At 49.5% G+C, this 19,635-nt stretch overlaps 1 protein-coding gene across 1 annotated transcript in view; it reads left to right on the plus strand.

Moving 5' to 3' along the window:
• Positions 1-6,715: 6,715 nt before the first annotated feature.
• HTT (huntingtin) overlaps positions 6,716-19,635 on the plus strand; it is a gene marked incomplete at its 3' end in the record, with an annotated part of 86,263 nt that continues 73,343 nt past the window's right edge. The window contains exon 1 of the mRNA XM_070462430.1: positions 6,716-7,304. Coding sequence (XP_070318531.1) covers positions 7,087-7,304 — 218 coding nt within the window. The remainder of the gene's footprint in view (positions 7,305-19,635) is intronic.

Here is a 19,635-nt window from a genome sequence, read left to right on the forward strand (position 1 = left end):
GGTAATTTTCATAAAGGCATTTGACCAAATTCAACCCACTTTTTTATAGTCAATAAAATGGAGTTGACATTTTCACAACACTGGGTTTGGGGTGCTGACCCCTGCATGGTTGAAAATTAGCATATAATTTTATTGTCAGTCCTCTGTTCTATATTTGTGGTTTCACATCCATGGATTCAATCAACTATGTATGCTGTGGTATTTATTGAAAAAAATCCACATATAAGTGGACGTATGCATTTCAAGCCCATGTTTTTCAAGTGAAAGTGAAAGTTGCTCAGTTGTGTCCAACTCTTTGCAACCCCATGGACCATACATGGAATTCTCCAGGCCAGAATACTGGAGTGGGTAGCCATTTCCTTCTCCAGGGGATCTTCCCAATCCAGGGATTGAACCCAGGTCTCCCACATTGCAGGCAGATTCTTCACCAGCTGAGCCACCAGGAAAGCCCCAAGAATACTGGAGTGGGTAGGCTAGCCCTTCTCCAGGAGAACTTCCTGACCTAGGAATCAAACCGGGGTCTGCACTGCAGGTGGATTCTTTACCAGTGAACTACCAGGGAAGCCCTATGGCTTTTTCAAGGGTAAACTTTAAATCAGTCAATACTTCTTTGGCATAAAAAAATACATTTATCACCCAGAGACAGCATCTTACCTGAGGAGGGTTTACTCCGGAGGCACTCATGATAAAATGAAGAATAACAGAAGGATGACCACCCTCAATAGCATCCTATTTCATATTTATAGGAGGAACTTCCCTGTACAGCAAGAGTGGACCATCCTCCTGGTGAATACATGTCGAGAGAGTAAGCAACTGAAAGTCAGGGGAAGGGGGACCTAGGGAGGTGAGCCAGATACCAGGGCTACTCCTGTTCGGGGGGCTGGGAGCCCTGAGACACCTGAAAGGCTGAATTAATCTTGGGGCTAGGAGAACAAAAATCTGGTCCAGGACATGCCGAGATTGGGGTCCCAGTCCACACTCCACCTCAGGGTCCAGCCCTCAAGAATAAGGGTGACCTGGAAGTAAACCAGCTCTCTAACATGGATGGCCCAGAGGACTCCAAAAGTGGAAAGTGGATTACGATGACCAAGGACTTCTAATGTCCCAGGGAGACTAGCATTGCAAATAGAAATCTTGCCCAAAGGAAGAAAGCACCTTAAGCTACAAATGACTTCTGTAATGATTTTCAGATACAATGTCCAGTATGTAATCAGAGATAAGCACACACATGAGATGAGGCAAAAGGACAAACTTAGCAGACGCTACAACAAGAAAAACATCCCCTTGGAGGCTCTAGATAATGGAAATATATGAGACGCAGACACTTTAAAAATGTTATTTATTTTTAAATTATGGCTGCGCTGGGTCTTTGTTGCTTTGCTCGGGCTTTTCTCTAGTTGCAGCGAGAGGGGATCTGCTCTTGGCTGTGGTTCGAGGGCTTCTTATTGCCTGAGAGCCCAGGCTCTGGGTGCTTCGGCTAGAACCCACGTCCCCTGCACTGGCAGGCGGGTTCTTATCCACTGCGCCACCAGGGAAGTCCAAGACTCTTAGACAACTGTGCTGACTGTGTTCAAGTGGAAAACTTGCAAAGCTTGACAGTTTTGGCAGGAAACTAGACACTGTACAACGTGGCACAGCATCCTTTAGAAAGATAGATTTGAGCGGGCTTCCCTGGTGGCTCAGTGGTTACGCATTGTCCTGCAGTGCAGGAGATGCAGTTTCGAGCCCTGAGTCAGGAAGGTCCCATGGAGAAGGAAATGATAAGCCACTCCAGTATTCTTGCCTGGGAGATGCGCATGGACGGAGGAGCCTGGTGGGCTACAGTCCATGGGGTGGCAAAGAGTCAGACACGGCTGAGCGATGGCACCAAGGAAGAAAACGACCCTGCGATGGAAGACCAGAGATGGCAAGCAGGAATGAAGAGTAATGAAAGTGGTACATCTGTCAGTCAATTTAAACACTAGCTGACTGTTCAAAACAACAGGGACTGTGTTTATGTCTTCTGCAGTGTGTGTATTTACATAGAATTAAAATGTGTGGCAATAATACTCTCTAAAGTGGGAGAGGATCCCCTGGAGGGGGAGGTTGGGTGGGAGACCACCAAGGCGCCGTCAGGAGCTGCCAGTCCTCGCGACTCTGCTTCACGGTTCCCTTTTCTGGCCTAATGCCCTGCCCACAGTGAGCTCCTACCCGGTTTGGAATTCCGGCAGACGCCGGCCCCCCAGCTGGAGTGTAAACCATTTGTGGGAAGTGCTGGGCTTCTTTACTTATCTCCTTTTTTTCCTGGGCAGAAGTGGTCACAAGTTGGTTGGTACCCTTTCATTTTCAGTTCCCCACCCAAACCTCCTCTTTTACATGGTTTGTCCCCCGAATAGTACACACTCATTGCTAAAGATTTCAAAAATACAGAAATGCACCTAAATTAAGATATAAATCTCCTGTAATTGCCATGCTCAGAGTCACTGTTACAGACTTAGTGATCGGCGCTCTCTCTCTCTTTTTTAAATTATTTATTTGGCTGCACTGGTTCTTGGTTGCGGCACACAGAACCTTTAGTTGTGGCATCTAGTTTCCTGGCCACGGATTGAACCCAGGCTGCCTACATTGGGAGCACCGAGTGTCAGCCACTGGGCCACCAGGGAAGTCCCCAGTGTATACGTGTGTTGCTTTTCTTTAAAAAGGGTGGGGGCCAGGTTACAGGAGTGTAACCTGCTAGTACAGTGCACACCTTTTTCTGTGCCATGAATGCTCTTCTAAAACAGGATCTGGATAACTGCAGTTTTGTCATATGGATATGTTGTTCTTCAGTTAGCCAATCTCTGTCCAGCATTTGCTTGTTTTTCTTTTTGTCCTAAATGTTGCTATAATAAGTGACCATCCTGACAGATACATGATTCTCTCTTGAGGATACATTACTGGGAGTATATTTGCTGTTCAGAAGCATTGCCCATCTTAAGGCTTTGGAACTGCTTTTCAGTTGCTAAGTCATGTCCAACTTTTTGCAACCCCACGCACTGCAGCACGCCAGGCTTCCCAGTCCTTCACTATCTCCCAGAGTTTGCTCAAATTCATGTCCATTGAGTCGGTGTGATGCCATCCAACCATCTCATCCTCTGTCACCCCCTTCTCCTCCTGCCCTCAGTCTTTCCCAGCATCAGGGTCTTTTCCAGTGAGTCAGCTCTTCGCATCAGGTGGCCAAAGTATTGGAGCTTCAGCTTCAGCTGAATATTCCAATGAATATTCAGGACTGATTTCCTTTAGGATTGACTGGTTTGATCTCCTTGCAATCCAAGGGACTCTCAAGAGTCTTCTCCAGCACCACAGTTCGAAAGCATCAATTCTTTGGCTCTCAGCCTTCTTTATGGTCCAGCTCTCAGGCTTTGGTGACAACAGGCCAAATTGCCTCCCCAGCTGTGTCATCTTTGATTACTCTGGGACTATGCCAAACTTTCCCTTGATTAAAAAAAAAAAAATCTGCCTTCTTGATAGTTTCTTTTAACAGGCTTTCCAGTAAGATTTTTTTGTCAGGATTATAGTAAATTCTCGGCAGATGAGCTTTTTTGGGGGGGATATGGACCAGTTTCAATGTCTTTATTGAATCTGTTAATACAATATTGGTTCTGTTGTTTATGTTCTGGTTTTTGGCCATGAGGCGGGTGGGATCTTAGTTCCCAGACCAGGGGTCAAACCCACACTCCCTGCATTGGAAGGTGAAGGCCCCTGGACCAGCAGGGAAGCCCCTGCAGATGAGTGTTGTCCTGCCATGGCCAATGCGGCCTCACCTGTTGCAGCGATATCAGGTCTCAGTGGCTCATAACAGTCAGAATCTCCTTCAGGAGCCCATACACACAGTATACAGTATGACCCAACATCAAAGTGGCTTAAGCAAAAATGGAGTTACATTTCTCTCCTATAGGTGTTTGTCTGTGGTAAGTCCAGAGCTGGTCCAGGCAGGCTAGAATGGCATCTGCACCCAGTCCTGCGAGCTCCATCATCCTGGGATGTGGCTTTCATCCTCATGATCCAAAGTGACCGCTCAAGGGCCAACCACTATGTCCCCATTCCCAGTAGAGGAAGAAGACAGGTGTATCCCTTGCTTTTAAGGGGTACCCATCACTTCTGCAATCAGCCAAAACTTATTTAGTCACACAGATACAGCCAGCTGAAGGGAAGGAGGGAAATGCAGTGAAAAACAGCCCAGATAGAACTGAGGTCCTGGTACTGAAGACATCAGAGTGGCTACAGGAGACAGCTGTGCTACGTACTGCGATGGGCTGAGTTGTGTCCCCTGGAAATTCACACGTGTTCTAACCCCCAGCACCTCAGAATGTGACTGCAGTTGGAGAAAGGGTCTTTAATGGTGTGATTAAGATAAAATGAGGTCATGACAGTGGGCCCTAATCCAATATGACCATTGTCCTTACAAGAAAAGAGGGTTAGGACCCAGACATGCACTAACGGGGGCTCCCCAGGTTTCTCAGCCGTAAAGAATCTGCCAATGCAGGAGACGTGGGCTCGATCCTTAAGTTGGGAAGATCCCCTGGAGAAGGAAATGGCAGCCCATTCCAGTATTCTTGCTTGGAAGATCCCATGGATAGAGAAGCCTGGCGGGTTACGGTCCATGGGAGTCTCAAGAGTTGGACGGGACTCAGTGACTAAACAACAAAAACAATCCGTAGAAGGAAGAACATGCGAGGATGCAGGGAGAAGACGGCCATCTACACAGCAAGAAGAGAGAGAGGCCTCGGGAGGAAGTAGCCTGCTCACACCTTGGTCTTGGAGTTCAGCCTCCTCCAGGACAGCGAGAAGATAAATTCCTGCTGCTGGAGCCTCCCAGTCTGTGGGGCTTTGTTATAGCAGCCCTAGCAAACGAATACACTTATCTGTTGCCAATCACATGGTGGCTCAACCACATAGGATGTCACAGTTGTGAATCAGGACTTTGGGCACAGCTTAACGAGGTCCTTCACCCCCTGGTCTCCTGAAAGCCTGCCTTCAAGTACCATCTGCCTCTCACCTGAGAGGTGGATGGGGCGGGGATCTGCCTCCAAGCTCCTGTGACGTTGGCAGGATTTCGTCCTCCCTAGGCTGCTGGCCACCTGGGCCTCCCACTATGGCAGCTGGCTTCAAGAACATGTGTAAGCCGAGAGGGTATGGACCGCCAGCTGGAGGGAAGGCTCAGTCCTCTGTAACGTAAACCCAGGAGCCCCACCTTTGCCCATTACACTGTTAGAGGCGTCAGTGAACATTCAATTAACAAGTTAAAAAAGAATTTTATTCAAGCTAGGGGATGTATGTATACCTATGGCTGATTCATGTTGAGGTCTGACAGAAAACAACACAATTCTGTAAAGCAGTTATCCTTCAATTAAAAATTTTTTTTTTAATTTGAAAAAAAAAAAAATGAAGATTATAACCCAGGAGACAAACTCTCAGAAGCTTTGAGAGAGCCTGTTAAAAGCCCAAGGCACAATCCTATACAGTTTTGAGACAAAGGATCATACATCAAAGTTCACTAAGGATATAGGTAAACTCTTACTAACTGAGCAGCAAGTCATTACGACCCCCTACAGAGCTGGGAAAGAATGCTAATCTTGTAACAAATTGCACTGCTAGGTCAGAAGGAAGGAAGGTTGATCTTTGCAGTCCAGGTGGCTCTCCCGTCTTTGAGGTCTGGTTAATGGGTAAGGCAGACAGCACAGAGAACTTTCCGTTTGACTTTTTTTGTCTGACCTTAATAAGTAAACTTTAATCAGAAGCAAGCCACCAGCGACAGCCCACACTCAGGGTACTGCCAACCACAGTACCTGACCGCCTGGAGCCCAGCCACTGCAGTCTGTCCTGTGGACAAGGGCTGTTATTATATACATAACATCAGGGAACCGGGACCCCAAGGCTGGCGGCATGTTTCTCTGAGGTCCTTGCCCTGAAGAGGGCCATTGCTGTTCCCTTGGGGACAAGGTTTCCTGTGGCAGTGCTGGGTTTCCACTCACCTGGCTGCTTTGGGAAAACGGGCTCTGAAATCAGGTGGAGATGTGGCTGGTGGCCCAGAACAGGGGACTTCTCCTGGGGGTCACCCACGTGCCACCCCTCTGCTTACTCTGGGCGCCCCCTCCAGGTGGTGAGGCTCTGGAGCCCCGGGCCCGCCCACGCAGCCGGCCTCAGCCAAGGAGCGGGACACCCTCCTCCTCGGTCAGGCGGTCACGCCGGTGGGGGACCTCTGGGGCCAAAGCTGCTTCTCGCTATACCAGCCACGGCCTCTCAGGGCAGCAGGCGCAGACCAGGGAGGTTCTGACCAGCCGTGCCAGCCCCAGGCCCCTCGGTTCTTCCCTGGTCTGCGCAGTGACCCTCCAGGGATGTGCTCGTCTCCGGGGAGCACACCTGGGCTCCACCTGAGAGTGCCCTGGCTCCGCCCGAGGCGCACCACTTCCCCCTCCCTCCTCTGCAGGGCTGTCCCGTGATCTCTCCCTCCGCCCCGGACGCTGAGTGGGCAGGCTCTCCCGCGGGGTCTCCATCTCCGAGCCCGTGACCGGTCCGCCCTGCTACCCGCGGGCACCACCCGGGGGCTCCTCTCCTAGCGGGTTCTCAGCCAGCGAGACGGAGGCTCACAGCCGCCGCGGCCCGCCACTCGCCTCAACGCTCCCCTCACTGCGACGCCCCGCCCCCTTGCCTCGCATCGCCCCGCCCCCACCGCACCTCGACCCGCCTCGCCGCGCTCCGCGCCCCGCCCTCTCCGCGCCGCGCCCCTCGTTCTCTCCAGGGAGGAGCGCGCTGATGTCCGTGGCCTCGGCGGCTCCAGAAGGCGAGACGGCGGCCGCGGAGAGCCGGGGGCGCGCCGCGTCTGGCCATTGGCGGAGGCCGCCGCCTCCGACCATCAATCCCGCCGGCCTGGCCCCGCCCCGCCCGACGGCGGAGCGTCGCGGGGCGTCAGGCCGAGGGGGCTGCCGGGACAGACCCAAGATGGCCGAGCGCCTGGGTTCCGTTCCTGCCTTCGGCCCCGAGTCTCATTCATTGCTACGCTGCTGAGCGGAGCCGCGAGTCAGCCTGAGGGCTCCGGGCTCTGTCCCCGCGGGGCGGCAGGCCGCCATGGCGACCCTGGAAAAGCTGATGAAGGCCTTCGAGTCCCTCAAATCCTTCCAGCAGCAGCAGCAGCAGCAGCAGCAGCCTGCGCCGCCGCCTCAGCCGCCTCAGCCCCCTCAGCCGCCGCCGCAGGCGCAGCCGTCGCCTCAGCCGCCTCCGCCGCCGCCGCCGCCGCCGCCGCCGCCGCTTGGCCCAGCCGCGGCCGAGGAGCCACTGCACCGACCGTGAGTGCTGACCCGCCGCAGCTCGGCCCCAGCCCTCCCTGGCCTTCGCTAGCCTCCCGCGGAGGCACGGAGGCGGCCCCGGCCATCTGCCTTCCCAGCTGCCCAGTTTGGGGAGGCACCAGGGTTGCGTTGTGAGCCGAGGCCGCGTCCAGCGCCCCCTCTCCTGCTCTGAGGGGAGCAGGGCTGCGCGGGCGCTGGGCACTCCGCGAAGAGCCGGGAATTTGGAGCCCGAGTGATGCGGGGACAGTGGTGACCTCATGCCCGGGGACGTCGGACTGGAGGGCGGGGGAGCGCGCGCGGTCCAATGGGGAGCCTCTGGCGGGGCCCCCTTTAAACAGCCTGGGAGTCAGTCGGGCCTGTCTTTCAGCAGCCTCAGAGCTTTTCGTTTAGTTCGCGGGTCGCAGCAGAAGAATGAAGTGTCGGGAAGAGACCGGCTTGTCTCAGTTCAAATCGGTCTGCAGGCCCCTTAAATGAGCGGTGGTCTCCCCGTAAGTGTTAACTTAACCTAGATGGTTGTTATTAACACAGGAGAAACAATAAAACGGACTTCAGTACTGGAAAGAGTGGACTGAAGTTTATTGCTTGTCTACCATTGGAAATCAATCACGTCTTGCGGAGGGAGAGGTTAATCGCCGGGGCGAGTGATGTACATTTCACGTGCATCGCAGTCATACTGGCCAGAACCTGGATGGGTGTCTGCGGACAGTCTCCTGTAGCAGACATCCTGGTACTGTTCGGCTGCTTGTGCTAGGGAAATTTTCGAAACAGAAGCAGAGAGACCGTTTGATGTCACCTTCTTACAGATCCCGAGTACTTTTCCCTGAAGTCTTGGGTCTTCCGCAGAGATCAGGGTGTGCCCTGCTCAGTTCAGGCCTTTCTTTCACTTGCGGGCATTTTATTTCTCATCTGCATTTGTACAAGAGGGCATTTAATGAGGACAGTTTTCGGGAAGCAGCCCCTTTAAGAAGTTCCCCTTAAAGGTAAAGTGGATTCATTTTTAGTAATGTTTTCATCTTTGTTTCTGATACCATTCCTTGCTGTGTCCTGAGGTTTAATCAGGAAATGAGTATTTGGGGAGTCATTTTGGCTTATCTGTTAAAATGTAGCAGCAAAGCACTTTTTCTGCTAACAGGTGAAAAACCTGTTTGGATACTTTGAGAAAAAAGAAAATCTTTTTTTAACAACTTGACTTTTCTTTGCAGCAAATAACTTATAACTGTGACCCATTCCAGACTTGGCATGGTGCTTCTCCTTGGAGGTAGAAGTCAGAGAGGTTCATGCATCTCTGCATCTGGTGGCTCTTGTATACAAACAGGAAGCACTAGGCAGGGCTCTGGGTGAGAAGGAAGGTCTTACTGCCATCCCTGTCTGCCATTCCAGCACTTGGTCAGTCTAAAATTATACTTTCTGTTTCTTATGCTGATTTGACAGAACCTGAATATGGTATCGTCTTCAAAATATGGATGTGAAGAGGTTTCTTTCTTAAGCCAGCTTGACAAAGTATTTAGTCTGTCATCTTTGCATAAACAACACATTAACATGATACAAATTCCTAAATTGCAGACAGGTAATTAAAATGTCTCTCTTCTGTTCCTTTCTCCTGAGTACCTCACTCTGTTCCCAGAGGCAAGCACTGTTAACACTTCTTCCTTGTGTATCCTATGTGGTATAACTTGTGTATATATATGGATAGACTTTAAATTTTTTAAAAACAGAAATACTTCAGAATAGCAGCTTTGAAAGGTTCTTAGCATGCTCTGAAATCAACTACATTTGGCTTAATTATAGTTATAAAATGCATAAATATATTTTTATGTACTTGGCTGTTGAGAAAGCAAATATTCATTAATTTTGAGTAACAAACTCCCTGCCTACAAATTTGGATCTTAGCATTTCTGTCCGTGTGCTTCAGCTGAAAAACCCCTTCCCCACGGTGAGACCAGCCGAAAGCGATGAGAAAGTGGCGGCTCCGTCTTTACGGCTCTCACTCTCTGTGGAGCTGCAGTGGCAGCAGCTGAGCCCAGGCTCCGATTCAGGGTCTGAGTGCCTGCTCGGGGCTCAGTGTACGGTATGCAGGCGTTCTGCGCGGTGCCGGCTGCAGTCTCTAGAAGGCTGGCCTGCAGGGGAGTGTGAGCGCTCGGCAGGGTCCTCATTGCAATTATGAGGCAGTTGGCATTGGCCTTTGGCACTTTTTCACTCCTTCATATTCCCTCCTAGTTTTTCCCTGACTTTAATTATTTGCTGAACATCTAACGAGTGCCAGCCAGTTCCTAAATAGGTGCAGTGCTCCAGCCTTGAACACATAAAACTCTGCCCTCATGAAGCTCACATTTTAGTGAGGGACATAGACTGTAAACAGGATACATAAGTAAAATACATAGTATGTTAGATAGCGATAAATGGAGGGGGAATAACAGCAAAACAGGGAAGGGGTCTAGGAAATGGCAGGCTTAGTAAGGTAATGACGGTTTTTAGATAGGATGTCCAGGGAAGGGCCACTGAGTTGGTAGCTTTTGAGCAAAGACCAGGCCCAGGGAGCAGGTCCAGACTTCCTGAAGAGGACTGGCGAGGTGGTAGGTGTGGCCTTTTGAATTCGGGAGAGGAGACTCTCAGTGGGAGCTGAGGCCCAGGAGGTAGAGAGAGTGCCTCGCCAGATCAGTAATCCCTTCCAGATGGAGTAAAGACCGTGGCATTTACTCTAAGTGAGGTGGGAAGTCATTGGAGGGTTTGGTCAGAGGAGGGGAGGATGTGAGTTCCGTTTTAAAATGAATACTGGCTGAGAACTGAGTTGGCGGAGAGTCTGGGCAGCAGCAGGAAGCCAGTTAGGAAGTTGGTGACGTGATCAGGTGAGAGATGATGGTGGTGAATTCTGTCAGGCTGTTGGCAGTGGCAAGGTGGGAAATGGCTGAATTTTGAAGGTAAAACCAGCAGGACTTGTTCTTTTCTGCTGAGCATGGTTTAGCCGTAGTTGGTGTTATCGTTTAGGGTTACATTCAACTGCAAATAGCAGAAAACTCTTCTGCAGTAACTTAAACAGGTAAGCATTTATTATGAGACAAAAAGAGTTCGATGTGAGGAAGTTCCACAATGGTTGGTACCCAGATTTTTTTTGTACTTAACTTGTAAGTCCCTGTCCTCATTCTTTCCCATTTTTTAAGTTGAATTATTGTCTTTTTATTGTTGAATTGTGACAGTTCTTCATAATATTCTTGGTAACAGACCCTTGTCAGATACACGATTTGTGAGATGATACTCCCTCTTTTGGGTTGTCTCCTCACTTTTTTTCCCTGCACTGCATGGCTTGTGGGGTCCCAGTTCCCTGACCAGGGACAGAACCCAGGCCCCCGACGGTGAAAGAATGGAGTCCAAATACTGAACCACCAGGGAAGTTCCCCCCCAGACAGGCTTTTTAAAAAAATATTTTTAAGATATGTTTATTTTTGGCTGTGGTGGGTCTTTGTTGCTGCATCCAGGCTTTTCTCTGGTTGCAGTGAGTGGGGACTACTCTTCCTTGCGGTGTGCGGGCTTTAGGAGTTGTGGTGCATGGGCTTATTTGCTCTGAGGCATGTGGGATCTTCCCAAATCAGGGATTGAACTGGTGTCTTTGCGTTACAAGGCTGATTTTTAATCACTGGACCACCAGGGAAGGTCTTTTCCACCCCCCCATACAGTCTTGACTTCTGTTAATTTTGTATCACAATTTCAAGTGAAATGTGAGTCCTCCAATTTTATTCCTTTTCAAGATAGTTTTGGCTATTCTGGGCCCCTTGCGTTTCCATTTAAACTGTAAGAGCAGATTGTCTGTTTCCGTGAGGAAGCCAGCCGGGATTCTCTGATGGGGATTGTTTGGAATCTGTGGATCAACTCGGAGAGTATTGGCGTCTCATCAACATGAAGTCTTCTGATTCTTGAACACTGGCCCACCCTTTATGCGTGTGGTCAGACGGTCAGTGTTCCAGGCTTTGTGAGCACATCTCTAGCTGCCGTTCAGCTCTGCCACTGTGGATCAGAGCAGCCAGAAGCTCCAGGGAGATGAACAAGTGTGCCTCTATTCCAACAAGATTTTGTTAATGACGTGGAACTTTGAATTTTGTGTCAAACTTTCCCGTGTCATAAAATATTATTCTTTGATGCTTTGTTTTGGTTGGTTTTCTTTTTTTTTTGGTCAACCATTAAAAAACGTAAGAACACTTAGACTGTCCAGGGCAGGCAGGCTCTGGTTTGCCCCCTCCCCGGATTAGATATGCTGAGACCATTTTGGGGAAGCGTTTCTTCTTCGGTTGCTTTTTCTTAACTAGCTTAAAAAATTATTAAAATTATACACATACATTGTAACAGCATCTTCAGCTAGCACAGAAGATGACAAGCAAGACTTCCTCCCTGGCTGTCCTAGCCTTATTCTCTGAAAATAACAATTAAGTTTCTTTTCTCTGATGTTTTAGTGGACGTACAAGTCTTTGGTTTTTTTTTTGCTCACTATATTTTTTCACTTAGCGATATATCAGAGATGTTGTTTCATAGCAGTACATGTAATTCTTACTGGTTGGCTATGCAATACTGTAGAATTTTTTTTCTTTCTTTCTTTTTTTTTTAGAATTTCTTTTTAAAAGAGGACTCACAGAGGTGTAAAGGCAGAGGCCTTTCCAGTGCTGTCCACATTCAGAGGCCCCACCCCATTGCCTCTGGTCCCTGCAAGTGAACCCGCCACTCAGTAAACCATAGACAAGACTTGCCACGGATCCTTACTGCTCAGCGTGTGGTTTCAGGGCCAGCAATTCAGTATCACTTGGGAGGGTATAAGACGTACAGAATCTCTGCCTGACATTAGACCTACTGAGTCAAGAGTCTGCATTTTAACAAGGTTTGTGAGCAGTTTATGTGCACATAAGGCTTGAGAAGCTCCGCTGTCGATGATCAGGTCCTATCTCTCTGATGTTACAGTATAATATAAAATATAATTAATACAGTAATGCCATCTGCATTTGGGAGGGAAGACTTAACGGTGCTCATGGTGCAGCTGTAGCTGAGGCGGTGTTTCTCTGTCCTTGGCCGTGGGGCGTTTGTGTGGCTGTAAGTAGGTTGTAACCCTGCCCAAAGAGCTGTGTGGCATTAAGAGTCCTGGCTGCTGGGGACGGGGCCTTATGTGGGGACTGGATGCGGCGACCCGGAAGGACTCCTTTCAGCCAGGCGCCTGTTGCGTGCCAGGCCCTGTTGTGGGCCCTTGGGTTACAGCGGTGACCAAGGGCTGGTGATAAATCCCATGGAGAAACACGAAACAATTTAGGGGAGTGGGGCTGTGGGGTGTGGCTTAGGGTGTGAAGCGCAGGGAGGGAGCAGGCTGTGCAGGTGTCTGAGGGAGCAGCGTGAGGAGGCCGGGAGGGGAGGGGAGGGGAGGGGAGGGGCAGCCCGGGACTGCTCCGTGCCCCAGTCTGAGGACTCAGGATATTCCCCTGCCCAGATGCACACTTCTGTTGTCAAATGAGTGATGTAATTTATGACGCTCAGCCACTGCCAGATGCTGGTGCGAAAGAAACTGGGTCACTTTGTCATCACTGGTGGGACTTAGAAAGGGGAGAGCTACTCTGGAAAACAGTTTACAGCAGTTTCTTATAGAACTGAACTTTTGATTACTGTATGATCCGGCCGTAGCACTCCTGGGAATTTGTCCCGGAGAGGTGAAAACGTGTGTTTACACAAATCTGTGCACAGGTGTTTGTAGCAGCTTAACTCATAGTAGCTCCAAACCAGAATCCATTTACATGTCTTCCGGCAGGTTGTTGGTTAGACTCAGTTCAGTTCAGTCGCTCAGTCATGTCTGACTCTTGGCGACCCCTTGAACTGCAGCACGCCAGGCTTCCCTGTCCAGCACAGACTCCCATTAATTCATGGCAAGTAGATAGGGAAACAGTGGAAACAGTGGCTGACTTTTTTTTTGGGGTTCCAAAATCACTGCAGATGGTGATTGCAGCCATGAAATTAAAAGACATATACTCTTTGGAAGGAAAGTTGTGACCAACCTAGACAGCGTATTAAAAAGCAGAGACATTACTTTGTCAATAGAGGTCCATCTAGTCAAAGCTATGGTTTTTTCAGTGGTCATGTATGGATGTGAGAGTTGGACTACAAAAGCTGACCGCAGAAGAATTGGTGTTTTTGGTTAGACTTCTGAGCAGTAGAAAAAGGAACAAGCTCCTGATAACACAGGTAACAGCTAAGGTGAATCTTAAGGAGATTGTGCTAGTGAAAACAACCAATCCCCAAAGGTGAGGATTGAGACACTTCTCAATCCTCAAACACTTCTCACTGTTTGAGAAGTGAGCGTGAAAGTTGCTCAGTCGTGTCCGACTCTTGGTGACTCTTTGTGAATTCTCCAGACCGGAATACTGGAGTGGGAAGCCTTTCCCTCCTCCAGGGGGTCCTCCCAACCCAGGGATCGAACCCAGGTCTCCCCCATTGCAGGCGGGTTCTTTACCAGCTGAGCCACCAGGGAAGCCCCACGTACTGCCTGATTCTGCTTCTGTAACGTCTTTGGAGCGACGCAGTTGTAGGCGCGGTTGCCAGGGGCAGGGCGGAGGGCGAGGGAGTGGGTGTGGTTCTGAAGGGCAGCTCAAGGGTCCCCGTGGTGAATGTGTGTCCCCTCTCGTGACTGGTGGCAGAGACGCAAAAACGAAGACGTCTGAGAAACTGTGTAGAGCCACATGGATTCGCACAGACGTGTAAAACCGGAAGTCTGAAGGTCAGTGGCACTATTCCGTAGTTCTGTTCTGGCTGTGACTGTTTTGTAAAATGTTCCCCTTGGGGGAGACTGGGGAAACTGCACCCTGACTTTCGTTTATTTCTTATGATACAGCACATGAATCTGCAGTTACCTCATTAAAACTTTAACAGTAAAGGCCACCCTGGTGCACAAGGGAGTAGGAGTGAAAGAGGCTGTTGAAGTCAGGGAAGCTGACGGAAGTAATCAGATCAGCTGAGGGGCTGTTACGGACTCAAAGCCGGAGCTGGGGTGGCTGGTGCCCGGCGGGGCGGTGGTGCTGGCGGTCCCCTCAGGAGGGCGGGCTGCTGGGACTGCAGCCAGATTTGTAAGAGAAATTAAGATTATAATTTACATATCATAAAAGCCACCATTTTAAAGTGTATACAACTTAGTGGGTTTTAGTACGATCGTAAGGTTCTGCAGCCATCACTCCTCTCTCATTCTGGGACGTTGCAGCAGTCAGTCCCCATCCCCTCGCCTCCCCCCAGCCCCTGGCAACCCCTGATCTGCCTCTGTCTCTGTGGAGCTGCCTGTTCTGGATGTTTCTCGTGAACGGAATCGTTCACATGGGGCCTTTGTGTCAGATTTTGTTCACTTAGCGTAACAGATTGGACTGTGAATTGCACTTTCTTCTATAGTATTCAGTTAAACCACTAGTAAGAAAGGCATTAATACTTGTTTCTGTGGTATAGACTGTGTAGTGGGGAACTAGCAGGCCTTGCTTTCCCTAACCAAGCAGGACTTTTTTTTTTTTGCCACACTGCACAGCTTGAGGAATCTTCCCGACCAGGGACTGAATCCGGGCCGTTGCCATTTGTGAAAGCACTGTATCCTAACCACTGGGAAGCCAGAGAATCCCCTCAAACAGTACTTTTATTTAAAATTATATCTGAAACATAATTCCAAAGTGACTTAGGTGTTCTACTCCTGCTTTGGGAAAAGAGGCTCTTTCCAAGGAGGTCTAGTCTCCTAGGAACGCTCTCGCACTGGTCTAGTCTTGGCTAAAGGTGAGAGCCGCTGGCGAGGAGCCGGCAGGCCTGGGCCTTCACTGCCGCGCTGCGGGCCTCAGCTCTGCCTCCCGTGCGGGGCGGGCGGGCCCTGACTCGGGGCGTGTGTGCGCAAGGACCCGTGGGCACGGGCAGAACGACAAGTGCAAGGTGAGTGGTTGTCTTCAGTTTCTGAGGTGGTCGGGTCTTCTCTTGCACACCCTCAACCTGGAATCAAGGTTTTCATGCTTCGTCTTAAAATAACATAATTCTAAAAATGCGAATTTAGATGAGAGGCCTTGAATTCCTGTTTTCAGAATTATTTCTTCGATAATTTGTTTGATTGTACTGTGCTTTACTAGGGTTTCCCTGGTAGCTCAGATGGTAGGGAATCTGCCTGTAATGTGGGAGACCCAGGTTTGATCCCTGAGTCGGGAAGATCCCCTGGAGAAGGGAATGGCAACCCACTCCAGTATTTTTGCCTGGAGAATCCCATGGACAGAGCACCCTGGAGGCTGCAGTCCATGGGGTCGCACAGAGTCAGACACGACTGAGTGACTCAACACTTTCACTTACTATGATGTAGAGACCTTGATTTTCTTAGGTCCCTCCTTGCAGATGACAACCACAGTAGTGTGGTCACTCACTTAAAGTTAGACATCCTGGAGTGTGAAGTCAATTGAGCCTTAGGAAGCATCACTACAAACAAAACTAGTGGAGGTGATGGAATTCCAGCTGAGCTATTTCAAATCCTAAAAGATGATGCTGTTAAAGTGCTGCACTCAATATGCCAGCAAATTTGGAAAATTCAGCAGTGGCCACAGGACTGGAAAAGGTCAGTTTTCATTCCAATCCCAAAGAAGAGCAATGCCAAAGAATGTTCAAACTACTGTACAGTTGCACTCATTTCACATGCTAGCAAGGTTATGCTCAAAATCCTTCAAGCTGGGCTTCAGCAGTACATAAACTGAGAACTTCCAGATGTACAAGCTGGATTTAGAAAAGGCAGAGGAACCAGAGATCAAATTGCCAACATTCGTTGGATCATAGAGAAAGCAAGGAAATTAAAAAAAAAATCTGTTTTGTTGGCTACACTAAAGCCTTTGGTTGTGTGGATCACAACAAACTGTGGAAAATCCTTAAAGAGATAGGAATACCAGACTACCTTACCTGCCTCCTAAGAAACCTATGTGCAGGTCAAGAAGCAAGATTAGACCTGGACATGGCACAATGGACTGGTTCAAAATTGGGAAGGGAGTACGTCAAGGCTGTATATTGTTATTCTGTTTATTTAACTTATTTGCAGAAATGCCAGGTTGGATGAATCACAAACTGGAATCAAGATTGCCAGAAGAAATACCAGCAACCTCAGACAAGCAGATTGAGAACCACCCTAAGGGCTTCCCTGGTGACTCAGCTGGTTAAGAATCTGCCTGCAATGCGGGAAACCTTGGCTCGATCCCTGGGTTGGGAAGATCCCCTGGAGAAGGGAAAGGCTACCGACTCCAGTATTCTGGCCTGGAGAGTCCCATGGACTGTATAGTCCATGGGTTGTAAAGAGTTGGACACAACTAAGTGACTTTCACTCAACACCGTAATGGCAGAAAAGGAAGAGGAGCTAAAGAACCTTGTGATGAAGGTGAAAGAGGAGAGTGAAAAAACCCGCGCAAAAGTCAACATTCAGAAAACGAAGATCATGGCATCTGGTCCCATCACTTCTTGGCAAATAGATGGGGAAACAATGGAAACAGTGACAGACTTTATTTTCTTGGACCCTAAAATCACTGCAGATGGTGGCTGCAGCCACAAAATTAAAATTGCTCCTTGAAAGAAAAGCTATGAAAAACCTGGACAGTGTGTTAAAAAGCAGAGACATTACTTTGCCGACAAAGGTCCGTCTTGTCAAAGCTATGGTTTTTCTAGTAGTTGTACAGATGTGAGAGCTGGACCATAAAGCTGAGAGCGGAAGAATTGATGCTTTTGAACTGTGGTATTGGAGAAGACTCTTGAGAGTCCCTTGGACTGCAAGGAGATCAACACAGTCAATCCTAAAGGAAATCAACCCTGAATATTCATTGGAAGGACTGATGCTGAAGCTGAAACTCCAATACTTTGGCCACCTGATGTGAAGAACTGACTCATTGGAAAAGACCCTGATGCTGGGAGGGATTGAGGGCAGGAGGAGAAGGGGACGACAGAGGGTGAGATGGTTGGATGGCATCACCGACTCAGTGGACAGGAGTTTGATCAAACTCCAGGAGGTCATGAAGGACAGAGAAGTCCTGCATGCTGCAGTCCGTGGGGTCATAAACAGTCAGATGTAACGTAGTGACTGAACGACAGCCACCACCTTATGGATGTCTGTTTATGTACAGGTTGCCTCATTGCATAGTTAGAGGGGGTGACAGTGGTTTGTTTTGATTTTGAAGGTGGAGTTTATAAAAAATGATTGAAAAGTCAGGACAGTTCTTACCCTGTTTTTCCAGCTCTCACCTTGTTCATCCAGTTCCTGCCGAGATCAGGGCGGTTCATTTCAATCACTTTAATTTCCATACTTACACCTTACGTAGAAGCAGTCAGCTTGACGTATTAGTTCAACGACCTAATTAAATCTTATGGGGGAATGAAATCGTTGTAGTTTCGCCAAGTTGTTTATTGCACAGAATAAGATGGGCAGGCACCAGGGAGGTGTTTCCAGGGGCCAGAGTCCCCCGCAGGTCCCAGCACTGACCTGAGGAAATGGGCCGAGGCCAGGCTGCCCTGGGCCTGGTCCAGCCGCCAGGTGCCCGCGCCGCTGGGGCGTGCTCACTTGCGCGGCTGTGTAGCTGCCCTGACACCCCTCAGGGGATGCGCTTGGACGGAGCTTTTCTTCCAGTTTTCTGATATCTTGGCGAACGTCTCCATGTTGGGGGTGTCTGGGGATAAAGTCTGATCCTCAGACTTTACCCACTTTAAAATGTGGTATTCTTCAATGTGATAGGAGATTTTGTCGGATAATTATTTAGGTCAGGTAGTCTGTTTTTATGCTTCTCACCCAAAATAGGCGAGTGCGTGCGTGCCTGCTCAGTTGTGTCTGGCTCTTTGTGACCCCATGGACTGTAGCCTGCCAGGCTCCTCTGTCCATGGAGTTACCAGGCAAGAATACTGGAGTGGTTGCCATTTCCTCCTCCAGGGCATCTTCTCCCCCCAGGGATCAAACCACACCTCTTGCTTCTCCTGCGTTAACAGGTGGATTCTTTACCACTAGTGCCACCTAGTAATTATTGTTTGAATTTTGATATAAGATCAGTAACCACTGAAGACTGTCTATCTATCTACCTGAAGAATTTTTTTAGAGCTACCTATTGAGTGCAGAAAAGACTAAAATTCCATCAGGGCAGATGTTTTCCCCCTCAAATCGGTGTGGCTTGCTGGGAAGTGATTTTGGATGAGTTAGAAGAGAGATCTGAAACATGCGCTTTCTTCGTAGCCAACCGTGATGGGGCGTGCACTCACTCCTTCTGGCAGTGAGGTTGTGGCAGTCAGGGCTGTCACTGACGTCTTGGTCACGCCTGCGGGCCGCAGCTCGGACTCCACAAGCTGCGTGAGCTCAGTCGTGTGGGATTGCTCCTCACGGTCTCTCTTTTTTTAAGCTTTGCTGTTTCTACTTCTCTTTCCACCTCTTGGTTTTGGAAACTCCAGTTTAACATAGTTATCATTTATCTTCTGAATCCTGTTTGTAAGACCAACTCAAGACTTTTGAGTCAGTTTTATTGTGTGTTTAACCTACTGTTTGGGCTTCCCTTGTGGCTCAGCTGGTAAAGAATCTGCCTGCAATGCTGGAGGCCTGGGGTTGGGAAGATCCCCTGGAGAAGGGAACGGCTGCGCACGCCAGCATTCTGGCCTGGAGAATTCCCGGGACTGAGTCCATGGGGTCGTCCGCTCCTTTGTTGTCTGTGAAGCACCTGTCCAGTGTAGGTGCTCTGCTGCGTGCCCGTGAGAGTCACGACGTGGCCCTTCTTCTCCGTGAGTCTGTCACCCCTGGAGAGGTAATCGTTGCGAACAGTGACTTCCAAAGAGTGACCCCGGCGCTCACGGCAGGGCCTGGGGCAGGAGCCCTGGGGGAATAGGGCGGGCTTCCCCGAAGGCTCAGCGGTAAAGAATCTGCCTGCAATGCAGAGAGGGAGATGCAGGTGTGATCCCTGGATCAGGAAGATCCCCTGGAGACAGGGGATGGCTGTCCGCTCCAGTATTCTTGTCTGGAAAACCCCAGGGACAAAGGAACCTAGCGGGCTACAGCCCATGGGGTTGCAAAGAGTCGGACACGACACACACACACACCTCTGTCTGTCCCCACAGGGAGCTCCGAGGAGGAGCTGGACCCAAGCAGACAGCACAGGAATGCACTTTTATTTTGGTGGGTGAGATTGGTCCTCGGTCTTTGATTTTTCGCTCGTTTCATAAATTCTGCTCACGTTCTAGCATGGGGCCTCGGGCACAGTGCGTGTGGGTCTTAAGGCAGTCAGGCAGCAGGTTCAGAGAGCTGTATCAGTTTTGTTACCTGTATTTTTGTGGCTGAGTTCGCATAGGAGAGAGACACAGTTCTTTT

The sequence above is a fragment of the Odocoileus virginianus genome, unplaced genomic scaffold, assembly GCF_023699985.2.
Source record: "Odocoileus virginianus isolate 20LAN1187 ecotype Illinois unplaced genomic scaffold, Ovbor_1.2 Unplaced_Scaffold_5, whole genome shotgun sequence".
Taxonomy (NCBI): Eukaryota; Metazoa; Chordata; class Mammalia; order Artiodactyla; family Cervidae; genus Odocoileus; species Odocoileus virginianus.